The sequence below is a fragment of the Pantherophis guttatus genome, chromosome 4, assembly GCF_059756535.1.
Source record: "Pantherophis guttatus breed Tessera chromosome 4, ASM5975653v1, whole genome shotgun sequence".
Classification (NCBI taxonomy): domain Eukaryota; kingdom Metazoa; phylum Chordata; class Lepidosauria; order Squamata; family Colubridae; genus Pantherophis; species Pantherophis guttatus.
In genome coordinates this window covers 96,008,287-96,035,943 of record NC_142066.1, presented here as the reverse complement: position 1 = coordinate 96,035,943, position 27,657 = coordinate 96,008,287, and the positions used below count along the sequence as shown (strand labels likewise).

Genomic DNA, 27,657 nt, shown 5'->3' with positions numbered 1-27,657 from the left:
TTCTGGGTGGAAAAGAAACATGTTAATTGGCTTTTTACCTTGGATTACTTGAAATTAATATTGGATATAAGGATTTTGGAGATTCCTACTCTGTCCCAGATGATTTTAAGAAAGAAGAAAGAAGAAAGAAAGAACATTTTGGATTTTAACAATGGAGACTGACAAAACTAGGTGTGGCGTAGTTAACAAAGACAGGAAGCTGATGCACTATGCTTGGATCAGACATTTTAAAAGTTTTAAAGGGACATACAGAAATTCTTTACTTTGAACTGATGAACCTTGAAATAGAGCACTTTGGACAGAGAGGAAAAGGAAGAATTAAAGTGGATAAATTTAAATGTGACTAACTGAAATGTAAAGTTTAAAAGCCTATGTATATATGATAAAGTTTAAAAGCCTAGGTATATATGATTTTTGGATAAGAACAGGAAGGATTGTGAAATAATAAAAATAGAAAATAAGAGGTGGCCATTAAAATAGTGGATGATATCAAGGGGATAAAAATAATAAAAAATGTACTGTTTGATGTAATACGTTTTACTTTTAATTTGCAAACAAATGTTAAACTGATGAATAAGGATTGATTGAACAAAATACAAGATACACAGATGCTAGTGATTGAATTAAGGTAATACAAGTTGGAAATGATGACTATTATTAAATATACTGAGATTTAAATTGAAAGAGCAGGATGGAAATATGATATAAAACAGATAATTATATTACAGCTAAAATGTGTGGGATGGATACCAACTAGATAAGAGTTTGAGACTCGGTGGAAATACGTTGGAAATTAATTCAAAATGCTGGAAACAGCCAAACAAATAGGAGGAGAGTCGGAGGAGACTATGCTGGAAATCAGCCAAACAATGGAGGGAGTTAAGGAGAGACTATGCTGGAAATCAGCCCACAAAATGCTGGAAACAGTCAAACAAATAGGAGGAGAGTTGGAGGAGATTGAGGAACTATTCTAAAATCAACTAAATAGTTGGTGTTTTGGAGGGGATCAAGCTGAGAATTAATCAAATAGAATAAGCTGGAAGATAGTTAAATATTAGAGGGAGATATAGTGGAAAATATATTAGAAAATGGATTAAATAAAATATGCCTTTGTGAGAAATCTGTGTAATATGTAAACTGGGAGGGAAAAAAAACCTAAGGTAAACTGATTTGAGGATAAGGGTCAAAGGATTAAAATTAGATAAAATGTTGTTTTATAAAATACAATAAAAACGGAGTGGTATTGAATTGAAACTAAGAATAAATGGTGATAAAATTGTAAGGTAAACACTTAATAAGAGGTTAGAATATTGTAAAAATTATTTTGATATGACTTGTATAAGATATAAGGTAAAGAAGAATAAAGATATGTTTAGAATTGTTATGCAGATGTAAAAATGAGTGAAAGTGAATTTGAAACTAATTTTGGATAGGTATAATGGATTTATATAGATGAAAATGTGAAATTTGAGGTAAAATTGTTTTTTTTTCTTAAGTTTTGAATTTCTTTTTTATCTTCTTTTTTTTCTTTTTTTGTTTACTTATAAAAGATGTAATGGAAATTGTGAATTGAGCTTGTGAAAGGAATGTAAGCGTGGTAACCATCTATGACCGGATCGAGATTTTTGCTCTTGAAAGTTATGTTTTTATGTTTAAATTTGAAAAAATAAATAAAAAATATTTACAAAAAAAAATAAATAAAAGAAAGAAATAAAAGAAACTGAACCCAAGTTAATAAAAATGATAGCAGAATATGGTGAAGTTGCAGGATTGAAAATGAATAAAGAGAAAACTAAAATACAAATAAAAAATGCTATGGAGAAACAAAAGAAAGAGCTGGTGGAGAAGATATCCTGTTTCCTCCAAAATAAGACATCCCCTGATAATAAGCCCAATTGGGCTTTTGAGCGCATGGCAATAAGGTCAAGCACTTATTTCAGGGTACAAAAAAATATAAGACAGGGTCTTATTTTCGGGGAAATACCGTAGATATTCAGATAGTTAAGAAAGTTAAATACTTAGAAATTCAGTTAACAGCAAGATGTGTAACTATTAAAGAAGATAACTATATGAAATCGTTACAACAAATCAAATTAGGCTTGGAGAAATGGAAAAACTTATAGTTATTGATGATAGGAAGAATAGCTACAATAAAAATGAATATCTTGCCGAGACTTATTCTTATTCCAAACAATTCTGATAAAATTAGAAAAAAAATTCTTTGAAGAACTAAATAAAATGATATTAAAATATATTTGGCAAGGGGAAAAAGCAAGAATAAGATTGAAACTGCTACAAGATACCAAACATAAAGGGGGCTTTGGGTTGCCAAATTGGGAGTTATTACCAGTCTCTGCACTTGCCTGGGTAAAAGAATGGGTAAATCTGAGACATAAAAGATTATTAAATTTGGAGAGACACGATCTCCAATTGGGGTGGCATGCTTTTCTATGGTATGGGAAAAATAACATATATGGATACTTTCAGAGACATTTTGTTAGAAATGCATTGTTGTTAGTATGCGGGAAAATCAAAGAAGGACATTATATGAAAATACCAGCCTGGCTCTCCATGATGGAGGCACTGATACATCCGAATGAGATTAATATTGAAACAATTGTAAGATATAAGGACATCTTGAATGACAAAGGGGAACTTAAATCTAAACAAGAACTGACCAATCAAGGGATTGATTTAGCATGGTGGCCACATGTGCAAATACAATCAAGATATGAGAAAGGTGCAAGAATGTATGGTTTTTATAAAGAACCAAGGGAACTAGATCAGATATTACTAATTAATTTTAATTTAAAAAATGCATAACTATTATTAAAATGGAAGAACAACAAGTGAAAGAAACAATTATAACATGGACTAAAAATTTTGGTTATTCAATAGAACTAGAGAAATGGCAGAAACTGTGGGATAGAAATTGTAAACTAACAGTGTCAAAAAATCTATACGAAATGTTTTATAGGTGGCATTTACCACCAGCGAGATGTTTTCAAAGATGTTTGAAAATCTATTTGTTATGTTGGAAATGTTGAAAGTATAATCAGATACCAGGTTCATATTATCATATGTGGTGGACATGCCAAAGGCAAAAAAAAAATACTGGACTAAAATACATACTTGGTTAGAAAAAAATGATAAATGTGTTAACGGCAGCAAGAATTGTGTTTGCACAATAATGGAAAAATGAAGAGATCTCTACAGAGGAAAAAATATTAGAATGTACTTAGATGGATAGATTAACACTTAAAATAAAAGAAAAGGAAGAAACAGAATACTTTTTAACATGGGACTTGTTTTACCAATGGCTAACTAACAGAAACAGAGGTTAGAAACTAAAAAGATTAAAAAGATAATAAAAATTTTTGTACTGAAAATTTTTCAAGATGGATAAACTAATTGTATTATTACTTTGTGATTAATATTGATATATTTATTATGATTATTATTATTATTGATTATTGTTGTATCTCTACTTAAAACTGTGCCCAGACAACATGCTGTTCAGACAGATATGGAACTTTTTATGTTTATTTAAAAAAATATATCAATAAAATATATATTAAAAAAAACAAAAAAAAAAACCACAGTAAAAAAAAAACAAAAAAACACAGTATTAGGTAGACTTGAATAACTAACTGCTGTTAATACCCTATATATTTGCATAGCTATTAAATATTTAGATATTTCCATGAATCATACAACAAAAAATAGGCACCCAGTGCTCTCCAAATGGTTCCAAAACCATTTGATTGTTTTGGCGGTTTGGTTTGGTGGCTTTGGGTTTAACTGTAGAATCCTTGGTGTTCCCTGAAGATCTTGGTTACTCATTTGTAGACATCACTAAAATAGATAACTTTATCAGTGCTAGTGAGTGTGAAACTTGCTCCCTGTTTAGATACAGTAGCTTACCCTGTCAGTGTTGATGGGGCTGTGATTTTCTCCTTTCTCCTTGATTAGGGTATTATTTTCTGCTTGAGGAAAAAAAAAACCTGTTTGCGCAGAAAATGATACCCATATAGCTGTGCAACAAATTATTATATTTATATTCCACTTTATGTTCAAAGACGCATAATGCTTGCTCTCTGCCCCTTCCAGCATTTGTCCACAAAAATGTATGCAGCAATCACAGAGTAAGTCTTGTTTTATTGGGAGCAAACCCAGAGCACATTTATAAATAAGGTCTAGGTTATTCTTGTAACAATTTCTTTTGCTTGTCAATTAGCATAAACACAATTTGGTAATTGAAAATAATATTTTATGCATTTTCATACTAAATACATTCTGACCTATAAGAAACATGTATTAATTTCTAACTTAAATCTAGGATCCTATACTAGAATTCTTAAGTAATGAAATATGTGCTGATTTCATAAAGAGAAAGATTCCTTCTTCAAATAATATCAGTGAATATAATGGCAGGGTACAATATGTTAAACATACTTACAAGTTTTACTCTAGCAGATCCACTTGTATTAGATATCACATCTGTTTCCACTTCTGTACATCTATAATCTTCACAGCTACGGCCATCAACTCGAAGATCTTCCTACAACAACAATTCCAATACTGTCACATTATGCCATCACAATGTCAAAATTTGCATTGTTTAACAGTAGGGTAAAATTTACTTAGAGAAACAAATTTGTATACTATTAATGACTTTATGGATTAATATAAAAGCAGTCCAAGGAAAGTTTTCTCTTAATTTTAGTTACTCTTGCAATCAGTTCACTCATTATTTAAGCAGGCCTCATTCAAAACAGTCAACTCATGATGTTATTAATCATGATTTAAAAACATCCTTATCATACTATATCAAGGCTCAAGGCTGTATTACAACTTTCCTTCCCTATATCTATGTTCTGATTTTATGCAAGGTGAAAAAAATGAAAGTGCTTTTGCTAAGAATAAGCTAAAAATTCATGAAACTTATGAAAAATTACTAAGATATTCAAGTAGCTTGTTCTTGGTTTTAATTACTTTATTAGAAAAGGCTTGCCCCCCCCCCCCCAAATACATATTAAAGAATGGTTTTTTAAAAACTGTTTCCTTAATCTTACATCATATACAAAGGATGCATAGGCAAAATATGGAAACATAAAGTATAATAGAGGTCACTACTATATCAATAATGAAGAATCGAAGTGCTGATGTTGCAACGGAATGATCAGAGGATTCCTGGGCTTCAGGATTGCCACCAAAAACTCCACTGCTGGACAGTCCTTTTTGGACCTCACTGTCTTGATTTGACAGTGATAGTGGAGGGCAGATCCTGACGATCCCAGGGACACCGCAAAGTCCCTTTTTCTAGTGGCGGGGTGGCAGCCATAGTTGCTGCTGAAGTTGGGACAGCTCCGGAAGAAGAATAGAAGGACAGTGAGTCAATGCGGTGAGAGACTTTCAATTTAAATCAATATAAAAGAACACCCTGAGATTGAAGTGGAAATTAAATTGGAGATAAAAAAAAAATAAGCGGCAAAATTAAGCTGGAGTGATTTTTTTTATTCTCAAACTATTTACATTGGTGGAGCTATAAATCTTTGTTTTGACTTTGACCGGGATAGGATTGAAAAGGACTACCAGAATTGAGAGTTTTACACTTTCAAGCCTTTGTGCCTTTTATTTAAAATATTTTTCTCTTGGGATTAATTTTTTTTCCTGTTTCCTTTTTTCTTTGAAGATTGTTTTAATTTTTAATTTTTAATTTTACTGACAAAGAATTCTTGGATTATATTAACGGGGAAGAAAGGAGAGTGTGAAATAGTGCCATCTACTGGACTGGAAACTGTTATTCTTTCTACTTAAGTAGCAAGTTGAAGCAATTGTATTATATTATTGCTACAACTCAAGGACTCTGAACTTTCTTGCTGATAAGATAGTTGGAAGTACATCTGAGGAAGTTGGAACTATCTGTATTGCTTACCCAGGTGCTCTTCGAGGAGCTATCAGAAGTAGGAGTCTGAGGCAGAATGAGAGAGATTTGTTAATGTTTGAGCAGAAGTACTGCAGAAGAAATTGAAATCTTTTTTTTATTGTTTTTTTTTTTGTTCCTGTTAAGTGATACAGTGGGGCAAAAAAGTATTTAGTCAGCCGCCAATTGTGCAAGTTCTCCCACTTAAAAAGATGAGAGAGTCCTGTAATTGACATCATAGATAGACCTCAACTATGAGAGACAAAATGAGAAAACAAATCCAGACAACCACATTGTCTGATTTGGAAAGAATTTATTTGCAAATTATGGTGGAAGATAAGTATTTGGTCAATATCAAAAATTCATTTCAATACTTTGTTATATATCCTTTGTTGGCAATGACAGAGGTCAAACGTTTTCTGTAAGTCTTCACAAGGTTGGCACACACTGCTGCTGGTATGTTGGCCCATTCCTCCATGCAGATCTCCTCTAAATCAGTGATGTTTTGGAGCTGTCACTGGGCAACACGGACTTTCAACTCCCTCCAAAGGTTTTCTATGGGGTTGAGATTTGGAGACTGGCTAGGCCACTCCAGGACCTTGAAATGCTTCTTACGAAGCCACTTCTTCATTGCCCGGGCGGTGTGTTTGGGATCATTGTCATGCTGAAAGACCCAGCCATGTTTCATCTTCAATGCCCTTGCTGATGGAAGGAGGTTTGCACTCAAAATCTCACGATACATGGCCCCATTCATTCTTTCCTGTACACGGATCAGTCGCCCTGGTCCCTTTGCACAGAAACAGCCCCAAAGCATGATGTTGCCACTCCCATGCTTCACAGTAGGTATGGTGTTCTTTGGATGCAACTCAGCATTCTCTCTCCTCCAAACACGACGAGTTGTGTTTCTACCAAACAGTTCTACTTTGGTTTCATCTGACCATATGATATTCTCCCAATCCTCTTCTGAATCATCCAAATGCTCTCTAGCAAACTTCAGACGGGCCTGGACATGTACTGGCTTAAGCAGGGGGACACATCTGGCACTGCAGGATCTGAGTCCCTGGCGGCGTAGTGTGTTATTGATGATAGCCTTTGTTACGTTGGTCCCAGCTCTTTGCAGGTCATTCACTAGGTCCCCCCGTGTGGTTCTGGGATTTTTGCCCACCGTTCTTGTGATCATTTTGACCCCATGGGGTGAGATCTTGCGTGGAGCCCCAGATCGAGGGAGATTATCAGTGATCTTGTATGTCTTCCATTTTCTAATTATTGCTCCCACAGTTGATTTCTTCACACCAAGCTGCTTGCCTATTGCAGATTCAGTCTTCCCAGCCTGGTGCAGGTCTACAATTTTGTTTCTGGTGTCCTTCGACAGCTCTTTGGTCTTCACCATTGTGGAGTTTGGAGTGTGACTGTTTGAGGTTGTGGACAGGTGTCTTTTATACTGATAACAAGTTCAAACAGGTTCCATTAATACAGGTAATGAGTGGAGGACAGAGGAGCCTCTTAAAGAAGAAGTTACAGGTCTGTGAGAGCCAGAAATCTTGCTTGTTTGTAGGTGACCAAATACTTATTTTCCACCATAATTTGCAAATAAATTCTTTACAAATCAGACAATGTGATTGTCTGGATTTGTTTTCTCATTTTGTCTCTCATAGTTGAGGTCTACCTATGATGTCATTTACAGGCCTCTCTCATCTTTTTAAGTGGGAGAACTTGCGCAATTGGTGGCTGACTAAATACTTTTTTGCCCCACTGTAACTCTCTGTATGCTTCCCCTGCTTAAACATTTTTGATGGATTTTCCTTTCTTTGTTCATATATAACCGAGTTGGATTAAAGTGTACAAGTGCCTGAAGATTGATTTTTGATTTGTATTTTTCTCTTTGGTTGGCTATTTGGAATTTCTTTTTTTTTCTTTAATTTGACTTTTCTTTAGCGTATCTTTATTGACATTGGGATTAATTTAAGTTTTTTTTCAAAGTGGATTAGGGTATTGAAGAACCTGAAGAACTGTTTATTTCCCATTTTTCCCTCTTCTTTTTTCTTTTTTTTCACATTCTTCTTTTTTTGGCTTTTTCTTTTTTTCCCGTTTTGGCCATTGGTGTCTACTGGATAGAATGAGTAGAAAGGTAGAAAGGCAGTTGGATCCTCCTCAACTACGCCCTCCTTGTCATCATCTGGAGGACAGCGATCAATTCAGACGATGCTTCAGCAGGAGAAGGATAAAGAAAAAGAAAGAAAGATACGACATTACAGATGATTTTTCAAACAGTCCAGAGGATGGAGCAACAACAACTAAAGACAGATGAAAAGGTGGCGAGTATACAGCAAATGATGTTGAAATATGAAGAGAGACTGCAAAAGCTTGAGAAAAATAAGGAGCAAAAAGAGGAAAAAATTAAAGATATAGATAATAGATTGGGAGAAGTTGAACGTGACAGGAGTGGATTAATTGGATGGGAGATGGCCAGATCAGAATTTTATCTTAGATTTCAAAATGTAGAAGAAGAGAAAGGAGAGAATCTGGCAGAAATAATGATAGGAATTTTGGCTGAAGCACTAAAAATTACCAAGGAAAAGATGATGGATGGCATGGATGAGATATATAGAGTCTATACTAGGTATGCAATGCGCAACAAGCTACCACGAGAAGTGCATATAAGGTTTACTATGAAATCAATTAAAGCACAAATATTCCAGACTGCCAGAGAAAAAACATTGAAGTTTAAGGAGAAAGAAATTGTGGTTCTAAAGCAAATACCAAGAAAAGTGAGGGAGATGAGGAGAGAATACCAGTTTTTGACTAAAATATTACTCCAAAAAAGTGTGAACTACAGATGGCCGATACCAGAAGGATTAGTGTTAATGTGGCAACTCCAAAGATACAGAATAGATACAATAGACAAAGCGAAAGCATTTTATGCAGAGTTTTTCAAAGAGAAGGAAATGGAAATGGAATTCCAAACGACAGTAGTACCAGTAGAATTTCAAGAAGAGGAACTAGCAATGATTGAAAAAGCAGAAGGTGCAGTAGTGGGGATTGTGGAGCACAAAGAACAGCGTGAACCAAGATCAATTAGAGCAATAAAGCCTGCATATAAAGTATGAACATGGAAGAGAGAAAATTGATTTTAATAAACATAAATGGACTTAATTCAGCTGTTAAAAGAAGATATTACACAAATTAGAGAAATTAAAATTTGATATAATTTGTCTACAAGAAGTACATATTAAAAAGCAACATGAACAGTTATTGGTACATTCAAAATTAGGGAAAATCTTTACATCATTGCCACAATGTAAAAAAGAGGACTTGTCTTATATATTAGAAATGCAATATCAGCGGAGCAAATATATGCAGATAACGAAGGAAGAATTCTGATGGTGGAGATAATAGATAATAATATGAAAGTTCTTCTAGTAGTGCTATATGCTCCAAATAACAATCAAAGTGACTTCTATAGAAAATTGCACATGAAAATAATTGAATTGGAATATGATAATATTTGTATGATGGGAGATTTTAATGGTATAGTGGATAAGAACTATAAAACACATAAAAAAATAAGACATAGTAGAAAGATACTACCGAAATCCTTTTTTAAGATGACTGAGGAAATAAATTTAAAAGATGCATGGAGAGATAGAAATGGAAAAAACAGACAATATATTTTTTATTCTGACAAACATTCATCTTGGTCTAGATTAAATATTATATGGACAACAATGGAATTGACTTTGAACATAGAACAAATTGAGATAGAAGCAAATACCTGGGCAGATCATAATCCAGTGACTGTGAAATGGAAAGGACAAAGGAGAAGATTTAGATGGACTTTAAATAATACTATATTAAAAGAAAAGGATTTTGTGCAGAAAATGGAGAGAGAATTGGCTTTCTTTTTCAAGGAGAACAGGAAAGAAGACATATCGATGCAAAATCTTTGGGATACGATGAAGGCTTATGCCAGAGGCTTGATAATGGACTATACAAGGAAGAGAAATATTAAGAAAAGACAAATGCATAAAATATTGGAAGATGACTACAAGAGATTTGAAAAAGAGCTTCAGAAATGTCCACATAAAAAAGATGTTAAAGTGAAAATGGATACAATAAAACTTAAAATGGAGTTACTGGAGAAAGAAGAATTAACTCAAAAAATTAGAAGCACTAAACAGAATTATTTTGAGAATGCAAATAAACCAGAAGATGGTTAGCATATAAATTGAAAAAAGACAGAGAATCAAGAAAAATAATACAATTAATCGATGACCAAGGACAAAGTAAATTTGGAAATAAGGAGAAAAAAAATTATACAGGATTACTATAGACAATTGTATGAGAAGGAAAAGACAGAGGAGGAAAATGTGATACGCTACTTTCAAAATGCAAATTTACATCGGATTCCTAAAGATATTGAGGAGATGCTAGAGGGAAATATAACGATGATGGAACTAATAGAAGCAATTAAGAAACAAAAGAATGGGAAGGCACCAGGGCCGGATGGTTTGCCAGCGGAATATTATAGGACATTGAAGGAATCTTTGAGTCTCCCACTTTTAGAAGTCATGAATGAAGTGATGACAAAGAAGGAAATACCCAAGTCATGGTCTGAGGCATATATTACGTTCATTCCTAAGGAGGATACTGACCCACAACAAATCAAAAACTATAGACCTATATCCTTGCTAAAAAATTATAAAATCTTTGCTTCAATATTGGCAGAAAGACTCAAAAGATATTTAAATAACTTTATACACTCAGATCAAAACGGACGTTGCTTACCTGAACGTCCCTTCTCGACGCGCAGCTGGAGAATCCAAAGCTTCGGGGTAGTTCAGTAGTTGGGTAGCCTACACTGAGTGTGTTCCTTTAAGAGATTTCTCTTCAGACACGCCCACTTGCTCAACAGAGTCCCAGTTTTGTTCACGAAGTAAGGAGCAGTAGAGCGTAAGGCAGAAATGTTCAGCAGCCAAGCTGGGTGGGTTGGATTCTCCAGCTGCGCGTCGAGAAGGGACGTTCAGGTAAGCAACGTCCGTTCTCCAACGCGCAGCTTGGAGAATCCAAAGCTTCGGGATTTACCCAAGCAAGTTCAGACAGGGAGGGAAACTGGCTGCTGCATGTCGTCTGAAGAGTTGCATACAGCTTGGAGCACCTGGCGGCCAAAGGATGCCTCCGCCGAGGCAAAGGAGTCCACCTTGTAGTGCCTGATGAAAGGATTCAAGGATGACCAGGTCGCCGCTCTGCAGATGTCGGAGACGGATGCATTAGTGGCCCAGGCGGCCGTGGTGGCGGCGCTCCTGGTGGAGTGTGGAAGGATTCTCTGCGGAACTGGTCTGTTCCGAGCTGAATAAGCCCTGGAGAGGCAGGATTTAATCCATCTCCCAATTGTTGTGGAAGAAACCTTCCGGCCCATGGAAGCGGGCAGAAAGGAAATGAAAAGCGATTCAGATTTCCGGAAATGCTCCGTTCTTTTAATATATCTGCGCAGGGCCCGTCGGACATCCAAAAGGTGCCAGTTTGCTTCCCGAGGATGTCGAGGTTCGGGGCAGAAGTCCGGTAGGATTAATTCCTGGGCTCGATGGAATGAGGAATTTACTTTAGGCAGAAACGAGGGGTCTAGTCTCAGTACCACACGATTTGTGTGAAAGACACAGAGGTCGCTTCTCACGGATAGGGCCGCGAGTTCGGATATACGCCGAGCCGAAGTAACTGCGACCAGGAATGCTACCTTAAGTGTCAGAAAACGGAGGCTGATGGAAGCGAGAGGCTCAAATGGAGGATGCATGAGGGCCTGAAGGACCAGAGTCAAATCCCAGGTCGGGTAGCGATGTATAACAGGTGGGCGCAGGTTGGTTGCCCCTCGAAGAAAGGCGCGAATCGTAGGGTCCTGAGAGAGAGGAAGCGTTGCGGAAGCAGAAAGGACAGTACTTAGAGCAGCAACCTGGCGACGAAGTGTGTTAGGCGCAAGGTGCTTGTCCATACCTTCCTGAAGGAATCCCAACACTTCAGGAACGGAAGCAGACGTTGGGTCCAGGTGGGATTTAGCACACCAGGAACAGAAGGAGGTCCAAGTTGCATTGTAAATGCGGCACGTTGACGGCCGCCTGGACGCTTGAATTGTGGGAATCGCATTGCTAGGTACGTTGGCTCTCCTTAGCAAGATCCTCTCAAGCGCCAGGCGGTCAACTGCAACCACTGCGGATCTGGGTGCAGAATGACCCCCTGGCTGAGGACGACCCTGTCCCCTGGAATCCGCCACGGCCGTGCCACCGACAGGTCCATCAAATCCGCAAACCAGGACCTCCGAGGCCAGTGGGGTGCAACCAGAACGACGTCGGCCCTGTCTTGTATTATCCTGCGGATTAGACGAGGAAGGAGCGGCAGAGGGGGAAAGGCATAGAGGAGACCCCGGGGCCAGGGAGAGGCGAGGGCGTCGACTCCCTCCGCCTGAGGGCACTGGTACCGGGTGAAGAATCTGGGAAGATGTGTGTTGTCGTGGCTGGCAAATAGATCGACCAGAGGCATGCCGAATCTGCGAACGATCTCGGTGAACAGATCCGGGTGAAGGCGCCACTCGGCGTGGTCCAGGTGTTGCCTGCTGAGCCAGTCCGCTATGATGTTTGTGGTCCCGGCAATGTGCTCCGCTACTAGGGACAGGACATGCGCCTCCGCCCAGATCAGAAGCAGGGTCGTTTCCTCCATGAGTGGTCCCGAGCGGGTCCCCCCTTGGCGGTTCACGTGCGCCTTTGCTGTTACATTGTCCGTGCGTATCAGGACATGGTGCCCCGACACAATCTGCTGGAATCGTTGGAGGGAGAGGCGAATCGCACGGAGCTCCAGCCAGTTGATCCCTTTGCGACGATCCTCTGTTGACCACGTACCCTGGGCAACGTGAGAGAGAAGATGACCTCCCCATCCCGTCAGGCTGGCGTCCGTTGTCACTACCAGGCGCTGTAGGTTCTGGAAGTAGCAGCCCTGCTGTAGACTTTGGGAAGACCACCAGAGGAGAGACCTTGAGACGTCTGGCGGGAGGGATACTCGTGCGGACGAATTGCTTCTTCTGGCCCTCTGAAAGGGGAGGAGGAACCATTGGAGCTGGCGGGAGTGAAACCTTGCCCAAGGGACGACGGACAGGCAGGATATCATTTTGCCAAGAAGGCGGGACAGGAGCAGCAATGTCACCCTCCGAGAGGAAAGGACCTGGGATGTTAATGACTGGAGACTGGAGCACCGGTCCGGTGACAGGAACACCTGGCCCTTCACTGAATCTATTACTGTCCCGAGGTGAAGAATTCGAGTAGTGGGCTGTAATTGGCTCTTCGGAATGTTGAGGGAAAAGCCATGATGACGAAGACAGCGACTAACCACTCCTAGGTCCCGAGAGGCCTGGGCCAAGGAAGGGGAGAGCACCAGGATATCGTCCAAGTAGCAGTGGAGCCGTACCAGATATTGACGTAGGTGGGCTGCCACTGCTGCCAGGAGCTTCGTAGAGGTCCTGGGGGCGGAGGAGAGGCCGAAGGGCATAGCCCTGTATTGGAAATGCCTGTTGTCGTAGGCAAAGCGGAGGTAACGACGATGGGACTGTCGTATTGGTACGTGGAGGTACGCCTCTTTCAAATCGATAGAGGTCATCCAGTCCGATGGGCGAATGGAAGCCAAAATCGAGCGGAGGGACTCCATTTTGAACTGATGGTATATGATAAATTCGTTCAGCCTCTTGAGGTCCAAGATGCCTCTGTGACCCCCCGACGCTTTGGGGACCAGGAAGAAAATTGAGTAGAAGCCGGTCCCGCGATGTTGGGGGGGAACCGGTTCTATGGCTTGAATTTGGAGCAGGTGATGGATTTCTGCCTCCATCAGTTGGCGCTTGTCCAAGTTGGGCGAAAGAGGGCATTGGACAAAGTGCGAGGGGGGACGGGAACGAAATTCCAGGGTAAGGCCCAGTCGGATTGTCTGGAGCACCCATGCGTCCGTTGTAGAAGTCTCCCACTGAGAGAGAAAATGAATCAGACGGCCGCCAATGGGAAGGTGGGTGTAGTCATTTTCCTCTTCTAAAGGCACGGGAGCCTGTGCCTCGAAAGGGCCATTTGGGTGCTGGAGCCTTTCGTCCACGGTCTCTGAAGGAAGGTCTATCGAAGGAGCGGTCGAACCCTTGAGAGTAGGATCTAGAAGAGAATGACCCCGAAGGTCCAGCGTCGTTCCGAAAGGGCTGCCTGGTGGAGTAGGACGACGGTCTTCGATCTGCTCTTTTGTAAGAGGATGGCATTACCTTCCGTTTATCCTTGTCCTCGACAAGGATGGGGTCCAAAGCTTCCCCAAAGAGACGGGGACCTTTGTATGGAGTTGAGGCGAGGCGCCATCTAGACTTTGCATCAGCTCTCCAATTTTTAAGCCACAATAAACGGCGAGATGTAACAGATGACACCAGGGCGCGCGAAGCAAACTTCGCGGCATTAAGCGAAGCGTCCGCCGTGTATTCAGTAGCCGCCACCAGTTTGTTGACATCCTGGCGGAGGTGTGAATCTTCAGGAGGTAGGCGCTCCTGAAGTTGTCGGAGCCAAATTAGGGATGCACGGCTGAAGAAGGAAGCCGAGGTGGCGGCCCTAACTGCCCAGGCGGCCGCATTGTGTGTACGACGAAAGTTAAACTCAGCTTTCCGATCTTCCGAGCGTAACCCGTCGGCGACATCGTTGGAAATTACCGAGGAAGCAGTCAGATTAGCCACTGGGGCGTCTACAGTTGGCAACTGAAGAAGTTCCTGGAGACTAGGTGCCGAACAGTAAAGTTTTTTGTCTAGACCCGATGGGGCAGGTAACGAAGAGGGCGTAGACCAGGAGCGGTGGACCACCTCAGAAAAGAGCTGTGGGCACGGAATGAAATCCGGCTCCCGCTTGGGCGCCGTGAACAAGGCCTCATGTTGTTGAGAAGAACCAGGCTGATCAACCTGTGGGGTGGGATCTGCCATTTTTGTGGCCAACTTGGCCTTGTGCAAAAGTGACTTAAATAACGAGGGCCTGAACAGGCCAGAGAAGGCCGGCTTTTCAGGTGGCATATCAGCATCATCAGATAAGTCCATATCCAACAGGTCGGCCTCTTCCTCCTCCAAAGATGACTCCTCGCCGTGTCCATAGTTTGGATGAGAACCGGACACGTGTGTCATGGCGGGATACTGGATAGGGACCGGCTGTGAGGCCCGGGCCAGAGGCGGAGGAGGAAGATATCGTAGCTGAGGCCAATCAGCATATGGCGCTGAATGCTGAGAGCTTGCTGCCAGGGTGCGGGTAACAGTCTCAGATATGATCTGTTGAATGTCATAAGAAGATGGCGGTGGGGCCGGCTCCGTGGCACGCAATCCCGCAGCCGTGGGAGTAAAGGTCGCCTCCGGCTGAGACCTCCGAGACTGAGAGGTGTTGCACGAGAGGTCCACCGGTCCCATGCAGTGGGTCGGAATTGCCTCAGGGAAACATTCCATGTCAGGCTGTCGATACAAGGGCTGCAGTGGCAGTTGATCAGCCTGATGGATGGGCTGAATACAAGCTTCAGCCACAGCCTGATTGGACCGGGTGCGTGCTTTCTCAAATTGTCGTTCCAGGGCTTTGTGTCTCCTGGAAGCATCTTTGTCTGCAGCGGACGAAGATTTGGCCTTTTTAGAAATTGGAGCACCAGATGAAGCCGATGTATGCGAAGAACGTTTGCGGGACTTTTTACGCTGCCTGTTCTGTTCCAGGTGACGCTCAGGGGAACTGTGGATGTCCTCTAGTTCTGATGAGAGATCACGTTCCGCCATATTAGGACAGGGCTGGTATCAACAAAAGAAGTGGTTGTATTATTTTCTTCTTTTGGCTTTTGGCTTTTTTTTTTAAAAATATTTTTTATTTATTTATTTATTTATTTTTGATAAACTGATATGAATATTAACACTAAGTAAGTATTCTTTTTATTTTTTTATTTTTTGTAAACAGGTATCAACTGAGGATTAGACAGAAGAGGAAGAACAGGAATAAAAAACAACAACAGGTAAGTGCAGCAGGAGAGGAGGGGGGTGGGGGGAGCACTAGAAATCCAACAGATTGCTCCACAGAAATAAGCTATTGAGGCCTGAAATTGTCAGCAGGATGAAGATTGGTTTCTAGCAGTCAATTGCGCAGGCGCGAAACAGTTGCTGGGCAGAAATGGTAGCCGTTGAAACCACTTTCCTTAGACTGAAAGGGAATGGCGCCAGGCGAGACTGTCAGGCAAACGGTAATAGGCTTGCTAGAGAAAAACCCCTTCTTCCGTGGCTCCTTTGAAGATTGCAGTGAACAGGCAGGCAGGGGGTCTTGAATGTGTGCGAGACCCGTCGGGAGAGCCGGCAATTTAAGCGCGAGCTGCCACTAAGCGCAGCTCCCAGCGCTGAGGCGGCAAAAATGGCGCGCAACTGTCAAAAGCCTCCCAGCGCCGCCGCCTAGACACCAGAGAAAGGCGAGGCTGCAATTATACAAAGAGAATGCAGCAGTGGCCTCAAAAGCGCTCCCAGCGCTGCGTAGAACAAGCGGGACAGGAAGAAACCGCTGTGACTTCAAAGGGGCGCCTTGACGATCGAGACGGCAGGAGGAGGCTTTGGTGATTTCCTTGAGGCGAGAAAGCGTGCAATCACTCAGAAGTGATCCAAACGCTAAGTCCAGTCCCAGAGACAATGAGAGAGCGCCGCTGAGAGCAGGGCGACAATCTCAAGCTGCAAGGGTTCAAATCAAGTCCAAAACGGCGGGGGCGGTATTGCCGGCAGTCCGGGAAACCTACCCACACGCCTGCGGCTATTAAACGAAGCAGAGAGTCAGGCAATTGGCCGCGCTTTCAAAGGAAGGGAAACTGTCAATCACAGCCTGCCTGAGACAGCAGGCAGACTCACCCCCGGCAAAACCAAACGAAGAGAAGAAAAAGGTGCTGAAATAATGCAGAGAAAAACTTGAAGAATCCAAAGCTTCAGGGATAAGGTTTAGTAGATTAAGAGAGAAATTTTCAGACAGTGTCACAGGCTCAACTGAGTGAACTAAACTGGGACTCTGTTGAGCAAGTGGGCGTGTCTGAAGAGAAATCTCTTAAAGGAACACACTCAGTGTAGGCTACCCAACTACTGAACTACCCCAAAGCTTTGGATTCTCCAAGCTGCGCGTTGGAGAATGGGTTTCTGCCAAAAAGACAAATTAGAGATTATATGAGAATAATTCTGGACACTTTGGAATACTATGAAGCTCACCTTGAAAAGCAAATAGCTTTGATATTTTTAGATGCCCAGAAAGCTTTTGACAACGTAAATTGGCGATTAATGTTGCTTCAAATGGAACAGATCGGCTTTGGCAGAAAATTCATTCAAGCAATAGAAGCTATATATTATAAACAAACAGCAAAAGTAATGATAAATGGAGAATTGACAGATTCTATTGAGCTAAAAAAAGGTACCAGACAAGGTTGTCCACTGTCCCCTCTGTTGTTTATATTAACATTAGAAGTGCTAAATAGAAGTAGAGATGAAAAGATATAAAAGGAATGAAAATTCAGAAAGAAGAATACAAATTGCAAGCGTTTGCAGATGATCTGGTCTTCATCCTTGAAGATCCATTAATATCAATAACTACACTGATAGATAAAATAGGAGAGTTTGGGGAAGTAGCTGGTTTGAAAATCAATAAAGACAAAACGAAGATTCTGACTAAAAACATGTTGGTAAAGCAAAAAGAAGAATTGGCGGACATATCAAAGATGCAGGTCACAAATAAAGTCAAATATTTGGGGATATGATAGCAAGATGTAGCACGCTTAAAGAAAATAATTATAATAAACTTAAACAACAGATAGGGACAGATTTGGCGAAATGGGAAAATCTACAGCTTTCATTGATTGGGAGGATAGCAAGATAAGATGAATATCTTGCTTAGAATTTTATACTTGTTCCAGACAATCCCAATTAGATTGGGAAAAGACTTTTTTGAAGAATTGAATAAAATAATGTTAAAATATATTTGGCAGGGAAAGAAGGTGAGGGTAAAATTAAAGTTGTTACAAGATGCTAGAATGAGAGGGGTTTTGGTTTACCTAACTGGGAACTTTATTATCAAGCGACAAGTTTGATATGGACTAAAGAATAGATAATGTTAAGAAATACTAGATTATTGAATTTAGAAGGTCATGACTTGTTGATGGATTGCCATGCTTTTTTATGGTATAAGGGAACAAAAATACAGGGGTATTTTAGAAGATATCATATATGTGAGGCTTTGTTATTAAATTGGGAGAATATTAAAAAACAACACTATTTGAAAATTCCAGTCTGGGTATCAACGATTGAAGCATTTTCATATTCAGTAATATTTAGAAGGGAACAAATTGTTAGATATAGTGAATTAATGGATGAAAAGGGTGAACTTAAACTGAAGCAAGAACTGGAAGAACAAGGATTAAAGATGGATTGGTTTTCTTATTTGCAAATACGATCTAGATATGAAGAAGATTCTAAACAAGAAGGTTTTTATAATGTCTTGACTAATTTAGATAAGATTTTAATGGGTTCTGATGACTATGTAATTAAAAAATTGTATGGTTATTTTTTTTATTGAAAAGTTTTATAAGAAATACAAACATTTTCAGCCCCCCACCCCTCCTTCCCCTCCCTCCCCCCCACCCCCCTCCCTAGACTTCCCAGAACAAGCACAGGGTATAGCATTCACAAACCAAAAACTAGAATATGCTAACAAATGATTACATTACATATTCTCCCTAGGTCCTTAACTCCTTATAACTCAGAAAAAAAACCAGATATAAACTACTTAAAATTATTTCATTCATAGGCTATATGAATCTTCTTGTTCGGATATTTCTTCTGTATATAATCAATCCATCTTCTCCATTCCGATATATATCTCTCATTTGAATGGTCTTTAAGATATGATGAAATTTTTGCCATTTCTGCCAAATGCACAACTTTTAATGTCCATTCCTCAATGGTGGGTGGATCTTCCTTCTTCCAGTACTGTGCCACCAGTAACCTGGCAGCCGTTATTAAGTTCAAAACCAGCTTAGTCTCTATTACAGTACAATCCGTAACTATTTCCAACAGAAAGAACTGTGGTGTGAATTTAATTTTTTTCTTCAAAATGTTTTGAATAATCCACCATATTTTTATCCAAAAAGCCTTAATTTTTTTACATGTCCACCATATATGAAAATATGTAGCATCTTCACACTCACATTGCCAACACTTGGGTTGTAAATTTGGATACATACAAACTAGTTTTTTTTGGATCTAAATGCCATCTATAAAACATCTTGTAAAAATTCTCCCTTAGATTTTGTGCTTGTGTAAATCTTACATTTCTAACCCATATCTTTTCCCATGTTTCCATCGTTATTGGTTCACCTACATTTTGTGCCCATTTTATCATACAGTCCTTAACTAAATCTGTTTCTGAATCTATTTCCACTAATGCATTATACAACCTTTTTACATGCATTTGACCTTTATCTCTTGTTTGCTTTATTAAATTCTCATCCTGCTGCAAAATACCAGTTTTTTGGTCTTCTCTCCATCTGGCCAGCAACTGTCCATACTGAAACCAAGTCTTAATAATCCTTTCTTCTCTTAATTGCTCCATAGATTTTAATTGTAATCTGACTCCTTCCCTATAGAGGAGTTCCTTATATGTAATCTTACCTTGCTTTTGCTCTAAATTTATGTTCTCTATCGCGTGTCTGGGTGCTGTCCATATTGGTAATCTATCATTTAATTTATATTTATACTTTTTCCAGACACGCAATAGAGCATTTCTTAACATATGACTTTTAAAAGTCTTATCTACTTTCTTGTCATACACTAAGTAAGCATGCCAGCCATATACCAACCATATCCTTCAATATTCAGTATCTCTTCCTCCGTTAAGTTTATTCAGTCTGTGATTGCTGAGAGGGCAGCGGCTTCATAGTAGAATCTTAAATTGGGCATCTTAAGGCCACCTCTTTCACGAGTATCTTGCAATATCTTTTGTTTAACTCGTGGTTTCTTCCCTGCCCACACAAATTTATTTAATGCCCTTCTGCCATTCCTTCAAGTTTTCATCTTTTTTAAGTATAGGTATCATTTGAAAAAGAAATAAAAATTTTGGTAAAATATTCATTTTTACAGCGGCTATCCTTCCCAGCAAAGACAGTTGTAGTTTTTTCCAGTTGTCCATCTCTTTCTGTATTTTGTGCCATAATGGTTCATAGTTGTACTGATATAGTTTCATATTTGCAGTCATAATATAAACCCCCAGATATTTAACCTTCTTAACTACTTCAAATCCTGTTAACCTTTCTATCTCTTCTTTTTGGCTCCTAACCATATTTTTAGCTATTATTTTTGTTTTAGCTGCATTTATTTTAAAACCAGATACTTGTCCACATAAGCAGGTTATATCCATCAAGGCTGTAATCGATTGTACCGGTTGGGTTAAGGTAACAACCAGGTCATCCACAAATGCTCGTAACTTGTACTCATGCTGCCTAATTTTAATTCCCTTTATTGTATTCATCTCGCGTATCTTGTTTAATAAAATTTCCAGCGTCAAAACAAACAATAACGGAGACAAGGGACAACCTTGCCTTGTTCCTTTTTCTATGTTAAAAGCATCTGTTAAACCACCATTAACTATTATTTGCGCTGTTTGTTTTTGATATACTGCCTTAATAGATTGTACAAATTGTTCTCCAAATTGCATCCTTTCTATTAATTTTAGTAAAAATTGCCAATTCAATCTATCAAAGGCTTTTTCAGCATCCAAAAACACTAGCACTGCGGGGACCTGGTTGTTCCTTCCCAGATACTCTAATAAATTAACAATTTGCCTTACATTACTCTTCATTTGTCTACCATTTATAAAACCAGTTTGATCATGGTGAATCATTTGCTGCATGACTATCATTAATCTATTTGCCAAAATTTTAGCAAATATCTTATAGTCTGTATTTAATAATGAAATCAGCCTATAATTTTTAGGATCTGTATCATCATGCCCTTCTTTTGGGATCAACGAGATAAATGCTGTCTTCCAAGTTGGAGGTACCTCTCCTCCCTGTTGTATATTGTTAAATAATTCTTTCAATGGTTCTACCAGGGCTGGATTTTCCTACAGGCTAACTAGGCTTCAGCCTAGGGCCTCAAGATCAAGAGGGGCCTACATTCAAATTGTTAGCAAAATTAAAATTACACTTTCATTATAGGTGAAAGGGCCTCATAAGTGGAATAGCCTAGGGCCTCTTTTCATCTAAATCCAGCCCTGGGTTCTACCATTTCCTCCTGTAGAGTTTTATAATAAATAGCTGTCAAACCGTCCGTCCCAGGAGCTTTACCCACTTTCAACTGCTTAATTGCTAACACAATTTCCTCGGAAGTTATCAATTGATTTAAACTATCCCTCTGCTCATTTGAAATTGTATAAATATTCTCTTTCTGCAAATATCTGTCTATATCTATATCTTTAATTTTATCACCAGTATACAGCCTCGAATAAAACTCTAAAAAAGATTTTTTAATCAGTTGTTGCTCATAAACCTCTTTACCCTTATATTTTATTTTCTCTATTGTCCTTGATTTTTGCTTTTTCCTTAACAAATATGCTAACCACCTGCCTGATTTATTGGCATTATAAAAAGTATTATGTTTTGCATATCGCAAATTAGTTGCCACTTGATCTGCTATTAATATATTAAATTGACCTTTCAATAATTTTTTTTTATTGAAAAAGTTTTTCAAATACAGATTTTCCCCCCTTTTTTCTCCCCCCTCCTCCCTAACCCCCCCTCACCACCCCTCCCCCTGTGACTTCTTCAAAGTAAGATCCAGATTCATAACAGATTATATAATACTTTATCATCCCCTTACTCCATCCCCCTAATACTGACCCTTTCTTTCTAATAAAATTATTACAACCCCCTTTTACTATACATTTCAAAATAACATTCTACTATAACATTGTATAATAACTTCTGATTTAGCATAGTAATATTATTATAACTCCCAATTTAGCAATAATCTGCCCTTTTTCTCCTCCCCCATACATATATCTGTATATTAATATAACATTTCAAAACAACCTTCCACTTTAAGACTATATAATAAATCCTAATTTAACATTTAATCTTTTGTGTATATTAATATAACATTTCAAAGCAGCCTTCAACTATAAAAGTATATAATAAATCCTAATTTAACATTTATTCAACTCATAGTCTATCCATTTCCTCCACTCCCATAAATATATCTCTTAAACATCCCTTTTCTTAAACTAAACAATCAGTAAACTAGCCTGTCTCCACCCACTTTCCTACAAAATTACCATACATAACAATTCTTAATATCTTTATTCTTCTGCCCACCCTACTAAAAAAATATTCCCTTGTATAGATAAAATCAATAACTTTAAACTTGTAATCCATATAATGTCTTCTTTGATGTCTTTCCACTGGATTGTTAACTCCATCACCCATATTAGGGTAACGTAACATCCTGATTGCAACAGAATGTTCAAAATCCTCAATCATCTGCCCCCATCAATAATAAATATCTTCATGTATATAAAAAAAGAAAACAACCACCCGAGTGACATTATAATTGTATTCCATATAATATCTGTAATAGTGGTTTTCTTCAGGATTATTAATTCCCACCGTCATGATGGGATAACAACCAGATCTTCTGCATGCCCCAGCATAGCTCTCTTGCCATGTAGCTCAGCATAAACATAATATATTTATCAAAAAAAGTCCAAAATAGATAATTCCAATCCAACAATTTAAGGCCATTTTCACATCCCAAAATTACAGCATTGCAGAGGTCTGTCACTCTCCTCTGGATAATATTAACCAATACTTCGCCTCAACTATCTTTTCATGTATTCAATCTTCTTTTAAATAACTGGCTTCACTGTTGCCTAATTTAGAAATTTTTATTTTTGTGAGATCTATTTCTTTTTTTCTTGACTTTTTGTGGGTTTGATCTCCATCCTAATTTCCTTTCTACGAATTGTATGTCGACTGATCGGTTTTCGTTTTGATTTATAACTTGATCTTGTTGGTTTTGCTTTTGTGACTCATGTTTCTTTTCTATAAATTATGTATCAGCTAATTGATTTCCATGCTTGTCTGTAACTTGATGAATCATCACGTTGGAGTCCAATGCCACATCTCTCTTATTTATAGATAATCCATCTGAGGTATCTAAAGAATCCAAAGACAATTCATCTACAGAAGCCTCTGTAACTCGATATTTTTCTTTTATTTCCAACTCCTTCTGCTTATCTTGTGTTGAAAATGTTGAACTCATTTTCAAAATTTTTTGGTGAAATTCTTCCGCTTCTTCAACAGTATTTAATTGGTATCTTTCTCCTTGATATCTCAATATTATACCAACTGGCGCATCCCACCTAAATAAAATATTTCGTTTTTTAAGTTCAGTCACCAGAAAACCAAATTTCTTTCTTTCCAATAACATCTTAGGTGGTAACTCTTTATATATCCAAATTTTTCTTCCAAACAATTGCAAAGTAGAATTAAGAGATTTTTGCACAATATTATTTCTTATTTCTTTATCTGTAAAATAAATCACCACATCTCTAGGCAGTTGCCTTTGCTTTGCAATCCAGGAATTTATTCTATAGACTCTGTCAATCCTACAAAATACTTCCTCAGGATGAACCTTTAAGATCCCAGCCAGAATTTCAGAAGATATTTTCCTTAAGTCATCTCTGTTGTTTTCCTGTAATCCTCTCAATCTAATCACATATTCTGTAAGATTATATTGCATCATTAAAACTTCTTTTTCAATCCGTTGTTTAATATTGTTTAATATTAATGTTGTTAATATCAGTTGTTGCTCATAAACCTCTTTACCCTTATATTTTATTTTCTCTATTGTCCTTGATTTTTGCTTTTTCCTTAACAAATATGCTAACCACCTGCCTGATTTATTGGCATTATAAAAAGTATTATGTTTTGCATATCGCAAATTAGTTGCCACTTGATCTGCTATTAATATATTAAATTGACCTTTCAATAAATTGATTGCCTCTTTGATTTTCTTATCTATTGGATTGGCTATTAAAGCCCGTTCCTGTTTACTAATCTCATCTTCTAATTCTTTTCTTTTTGCCCCGTTTCTTTCTGTATTTATTATTCAAATATATCAAAATTCCTCACATATATGCTTTACTTGCATCCCATACCATTTCCATAGATGTGCCCTTTTGCATATTCATAACAAAAAATTCTTTCATAAGTTTTTTACACTCTTTTACATTTTCTTCATACCTAAACAAATTATCATTTAACCTCCAGGACCTCCTGGGCCCTTTCCCATACTCCAATTCCAGCCAAACTGGACTATGGTCTGTCAATGTTCTTGAGCAAATCTTCGTATTCTTCACTCTAGATAAGAGATCATTAGTAATTAATATAAAATCAATCCTTGAAAAGGAATGATGTCTGTCTGAGAAAAAAGTAAAATCTTTTTCTTCTGGGTTTCTTTCACGCCAAATATCTCTCAACTCCCAATCATCCATCATTTCCCAAAACGCTTTGGGCAATTTTGCTCTTGTTAACACATTTTGTTTAGGTCCCTTCTTGTCTTTTTTAACATCCAAAACACCATTCCAGTCCCCTAACGGGATACAAGTTTTATATGCCCACTGTGTCAATTTCGAGTGTAGTAAATTATAAAAATTTTCTTGTTGTTGATTCGGGGCATAAACTCTGATTACAAGTATTTTTTCTCCTTTTATTAAAAGTTCTATCGCTAAAAATCTTCCTTGGTCATCTGCTTCAATAATTTAGCAACTAAGTCTCTTTTCAGATATATAACTATTCCATTTTTCTTTTCTGGTGCTGCTGCTACATAATGTGTACCAAGTCTTGCATTTATCAAATATTTTTGATCTTGTATTCTTATATGAGTCTCTTGTAAGCAAATTACTTCATTCTTAAATTGCTTATGATAGTGAAATATTTTTTTTCTTTTCTGTGGAGAATTCAAGCCGTTAACGTTCCAAGTCAAAAATCTAGTTCCCATCTCTCGGCCTTTGGAGCCTCTGGAGCAAATCCTGATGATCTGATCTCATTTGAGTTTTAGGTCTTGCTCCCCCCACTGCTCCTGTTTTAGTAGTATCTTGGATCATTTCTTGAGTTACCATTTGGGATTGTTGCAGTCTTAATTCTTCCTTAAGTCTAGCTGTCACCGATCTGGTCTGTCTTTGATCCTTTGGTTCCTACGATAAATCAATTAGCGCCAGCTCTTGAACAGCCATTTGAATTTGTAATATTTCTTCTTGACCAGCCAAAGCTTCCCCCTGAACTACTGTCAGTAGCTCTTCTGTCTCACCTTCCATTACTTCCTTCTTTCTTTTGCCTTCTGGTGATTTAGTTGTTTTGGGTGTGCCAGCCTTTAATACATTTATATAAAAATCTCTTGCTTTCCAAATTGCATTAAGCCGATGCCTCTCTCCTGAGTAAGTCACCACTAGTCCAGTTGGCACCTCCCATCTGTACTGTATCTGGCGTTTTCTCAGTTCATCCACCAGAAAAGCATACTCCCTTCTAGCTCTCAAGATCTTAGGGGGGATTTCTTTCATTGTCATCACTTCCTGGCCTTCCACCCGAAGCTTGTTTTTAAAAGTAGCCTGTAAGATTTCATTACTTTACTACATTACTACAAGTACTCTCCTTGTAGTAAAGTATATCACAATGTCTCTTGGTAAATGTTTCTGTCTAGCAACCCAGGAATTAATGCAGTACAGCTTGTCCATCTGCCAGCCCAGATCATTTCTTGACTCCCCCACCAGCGGTGCTAATGCCTCTGACATCATTTCTTTCAAGTTCTCTTGTTTATTCTCCTTCACCCCTCTGAATCTTAAAGCAAATTCCATATCTCTGTATTGTATCATTGTTACATCATCTTCAGCTCTTTGAATTCTGTTTTGGGCTTCTCCTAGTTTACTATCCAAAATTTCCGAAGATTGTTTAATTTCCTCAACTCTATCATCCACCATTTCAATATTGCCTGCCAAACACTTAAATGCCATTAATATATCATCCCTAATCTTCTGATTGCGAGTTGCAATCTCATCTGACACAGCCTGTATTTTTTCATTAGTTTCCTTAATTTTTTCATTAGTTTCCTTAATTTTTTCATCAATCACATCAACAATTTTATTTTGGGTGACTTGGAGGGCTTGTTGTAACATTTCCAATGTTAAAATCTGTGGATCCGCTGGAGGAGCAAGAACTTGTAATCTAGGAATATGAGCTGGGGAGCTGCCAGCATTCCCCGTTCCTTTAGTGGGAACAGTTTTTACAGACTTTGAGGCCATTTCTAGTTTAAAATTAGTCTTTATATTTAATCAGAGCCAAAAAGAAAAGTTCCTCAAAAGATTTCCCAATATTAATTAACGTTTAAAGTCCTCCTTCTGTCAACACAAAAGCTTTTTTTCTTTTTAGGCGAAGGGTTGCCAGCAAAATGAAACTTTTCCTGTAGCTTTCCGTTTCCCCCGCCCTTTCAAGCTTCAATCACCATTTTGTTGCAAAGTGCTAAGTAGTTACTTCCGAAGGAGGCTCTAGACTTTGGAGTTAGGTAAAAAATACTTGCAGTCTGATTTCTCCTTGCTCGTTCCGCCTGCTGTTAGTTCAAGATGTTGATTCCCTCATTTCCATTCAGCAAAATTGGTCACGGCTTCTAAATCCACTAATTAGCGGAGACGTCCCTGGTCTGGAGCGGCTTGACAGGCTTTTAGGGAGCGCGCACCCTTTGCGCCCCAGGATCTTTCCTAGGGCGTTCGGGGGGGCTCTACCTCCACCTGCCTGCTCTTCTCTCTCCCCTTTGCCCGGGGAGAGAATTCCAAGCCTCCAGACAGCGTTTGTCGGCTGTTCTGGGGCTTTAACGGAGCCAGGGAACGGACCCTCTCAAAAGAACGTCTTCGAGGCTCGCGGAGCCAACAGGAAATTGTATGGTTATTTATTAAAGGTAAAATTGGAGGAAGAACAAGTTAAAGAAACAATGATAGCATGGGGGGAAAATTATGGTCATGGGATTGATTTAGAGAAATGGCAAAAATTGTGGTTGCAAAATTATAAAATGACAATGTCTACAGCATATAAGATAAATTTGTATAAGATGTTTTAAAGATGGTATCTACCCCCGAAGAGAATAGCCAGAATGTTCAAGAATAAATCGGAGAAATGTTGGAAATGTCATCAGACTCCAGAATCATATTACCATATGTGGTGGATATGCGTAGAAGCTAAAAGATATTGGACTAAAATGCACACATGGTTGGAAAAAATGACAAAGAAACACATTGACTTTAAACCTGAGATATTTTTATTAGGGATTTTACCAGAAACGTATAATAGAGAATTGAGATATTTAATTGTGAATGTTTTAACAGCAGCTAGAATTGTATTTGCTAAAAATTGGAAAATGGAGAAAATACCTACTGAAGATGAAGTTATTAAGAAAATTATGGAATGTGCTGAAATGAGTAAATTGACATTTGAAATTAGAGAACAGGAAGACAAACAGTATTATATGATATAGGATTTATTTTATCAATGGCTAGCTAATAAAGCATGGAAATGAAGTATGAAATATGAAAATAAATATAATGATACAATACATGAAGCGATTTTTAATGGGAGATAAGCCATTGTTAAATAATAATAATAATAATAAT

General features: G+C 38.5%; 1 protein-coding gene across 1 annotated transcript in view; it reads right to left on the bottom strand.

The window, feature by feature from the left end:
- Positions 1–27,657, bottom strand: part of EXOSC7 (exosome component 7) — a 179,916-nt gene that overhangs the window by 127,199 nt on the left and 25,060 nt on the right. The window contains exon 2 of the mRNA XM_060685953.2: positions 4,460–4,561. Within this exon, the coding sequence (XP_060541936.1) occupies positions 4,460–4,561 (102 nt within the window). The remainder of the gene's footprint in view (positions 1–4,459; positions 4,562–27,657) is intronic.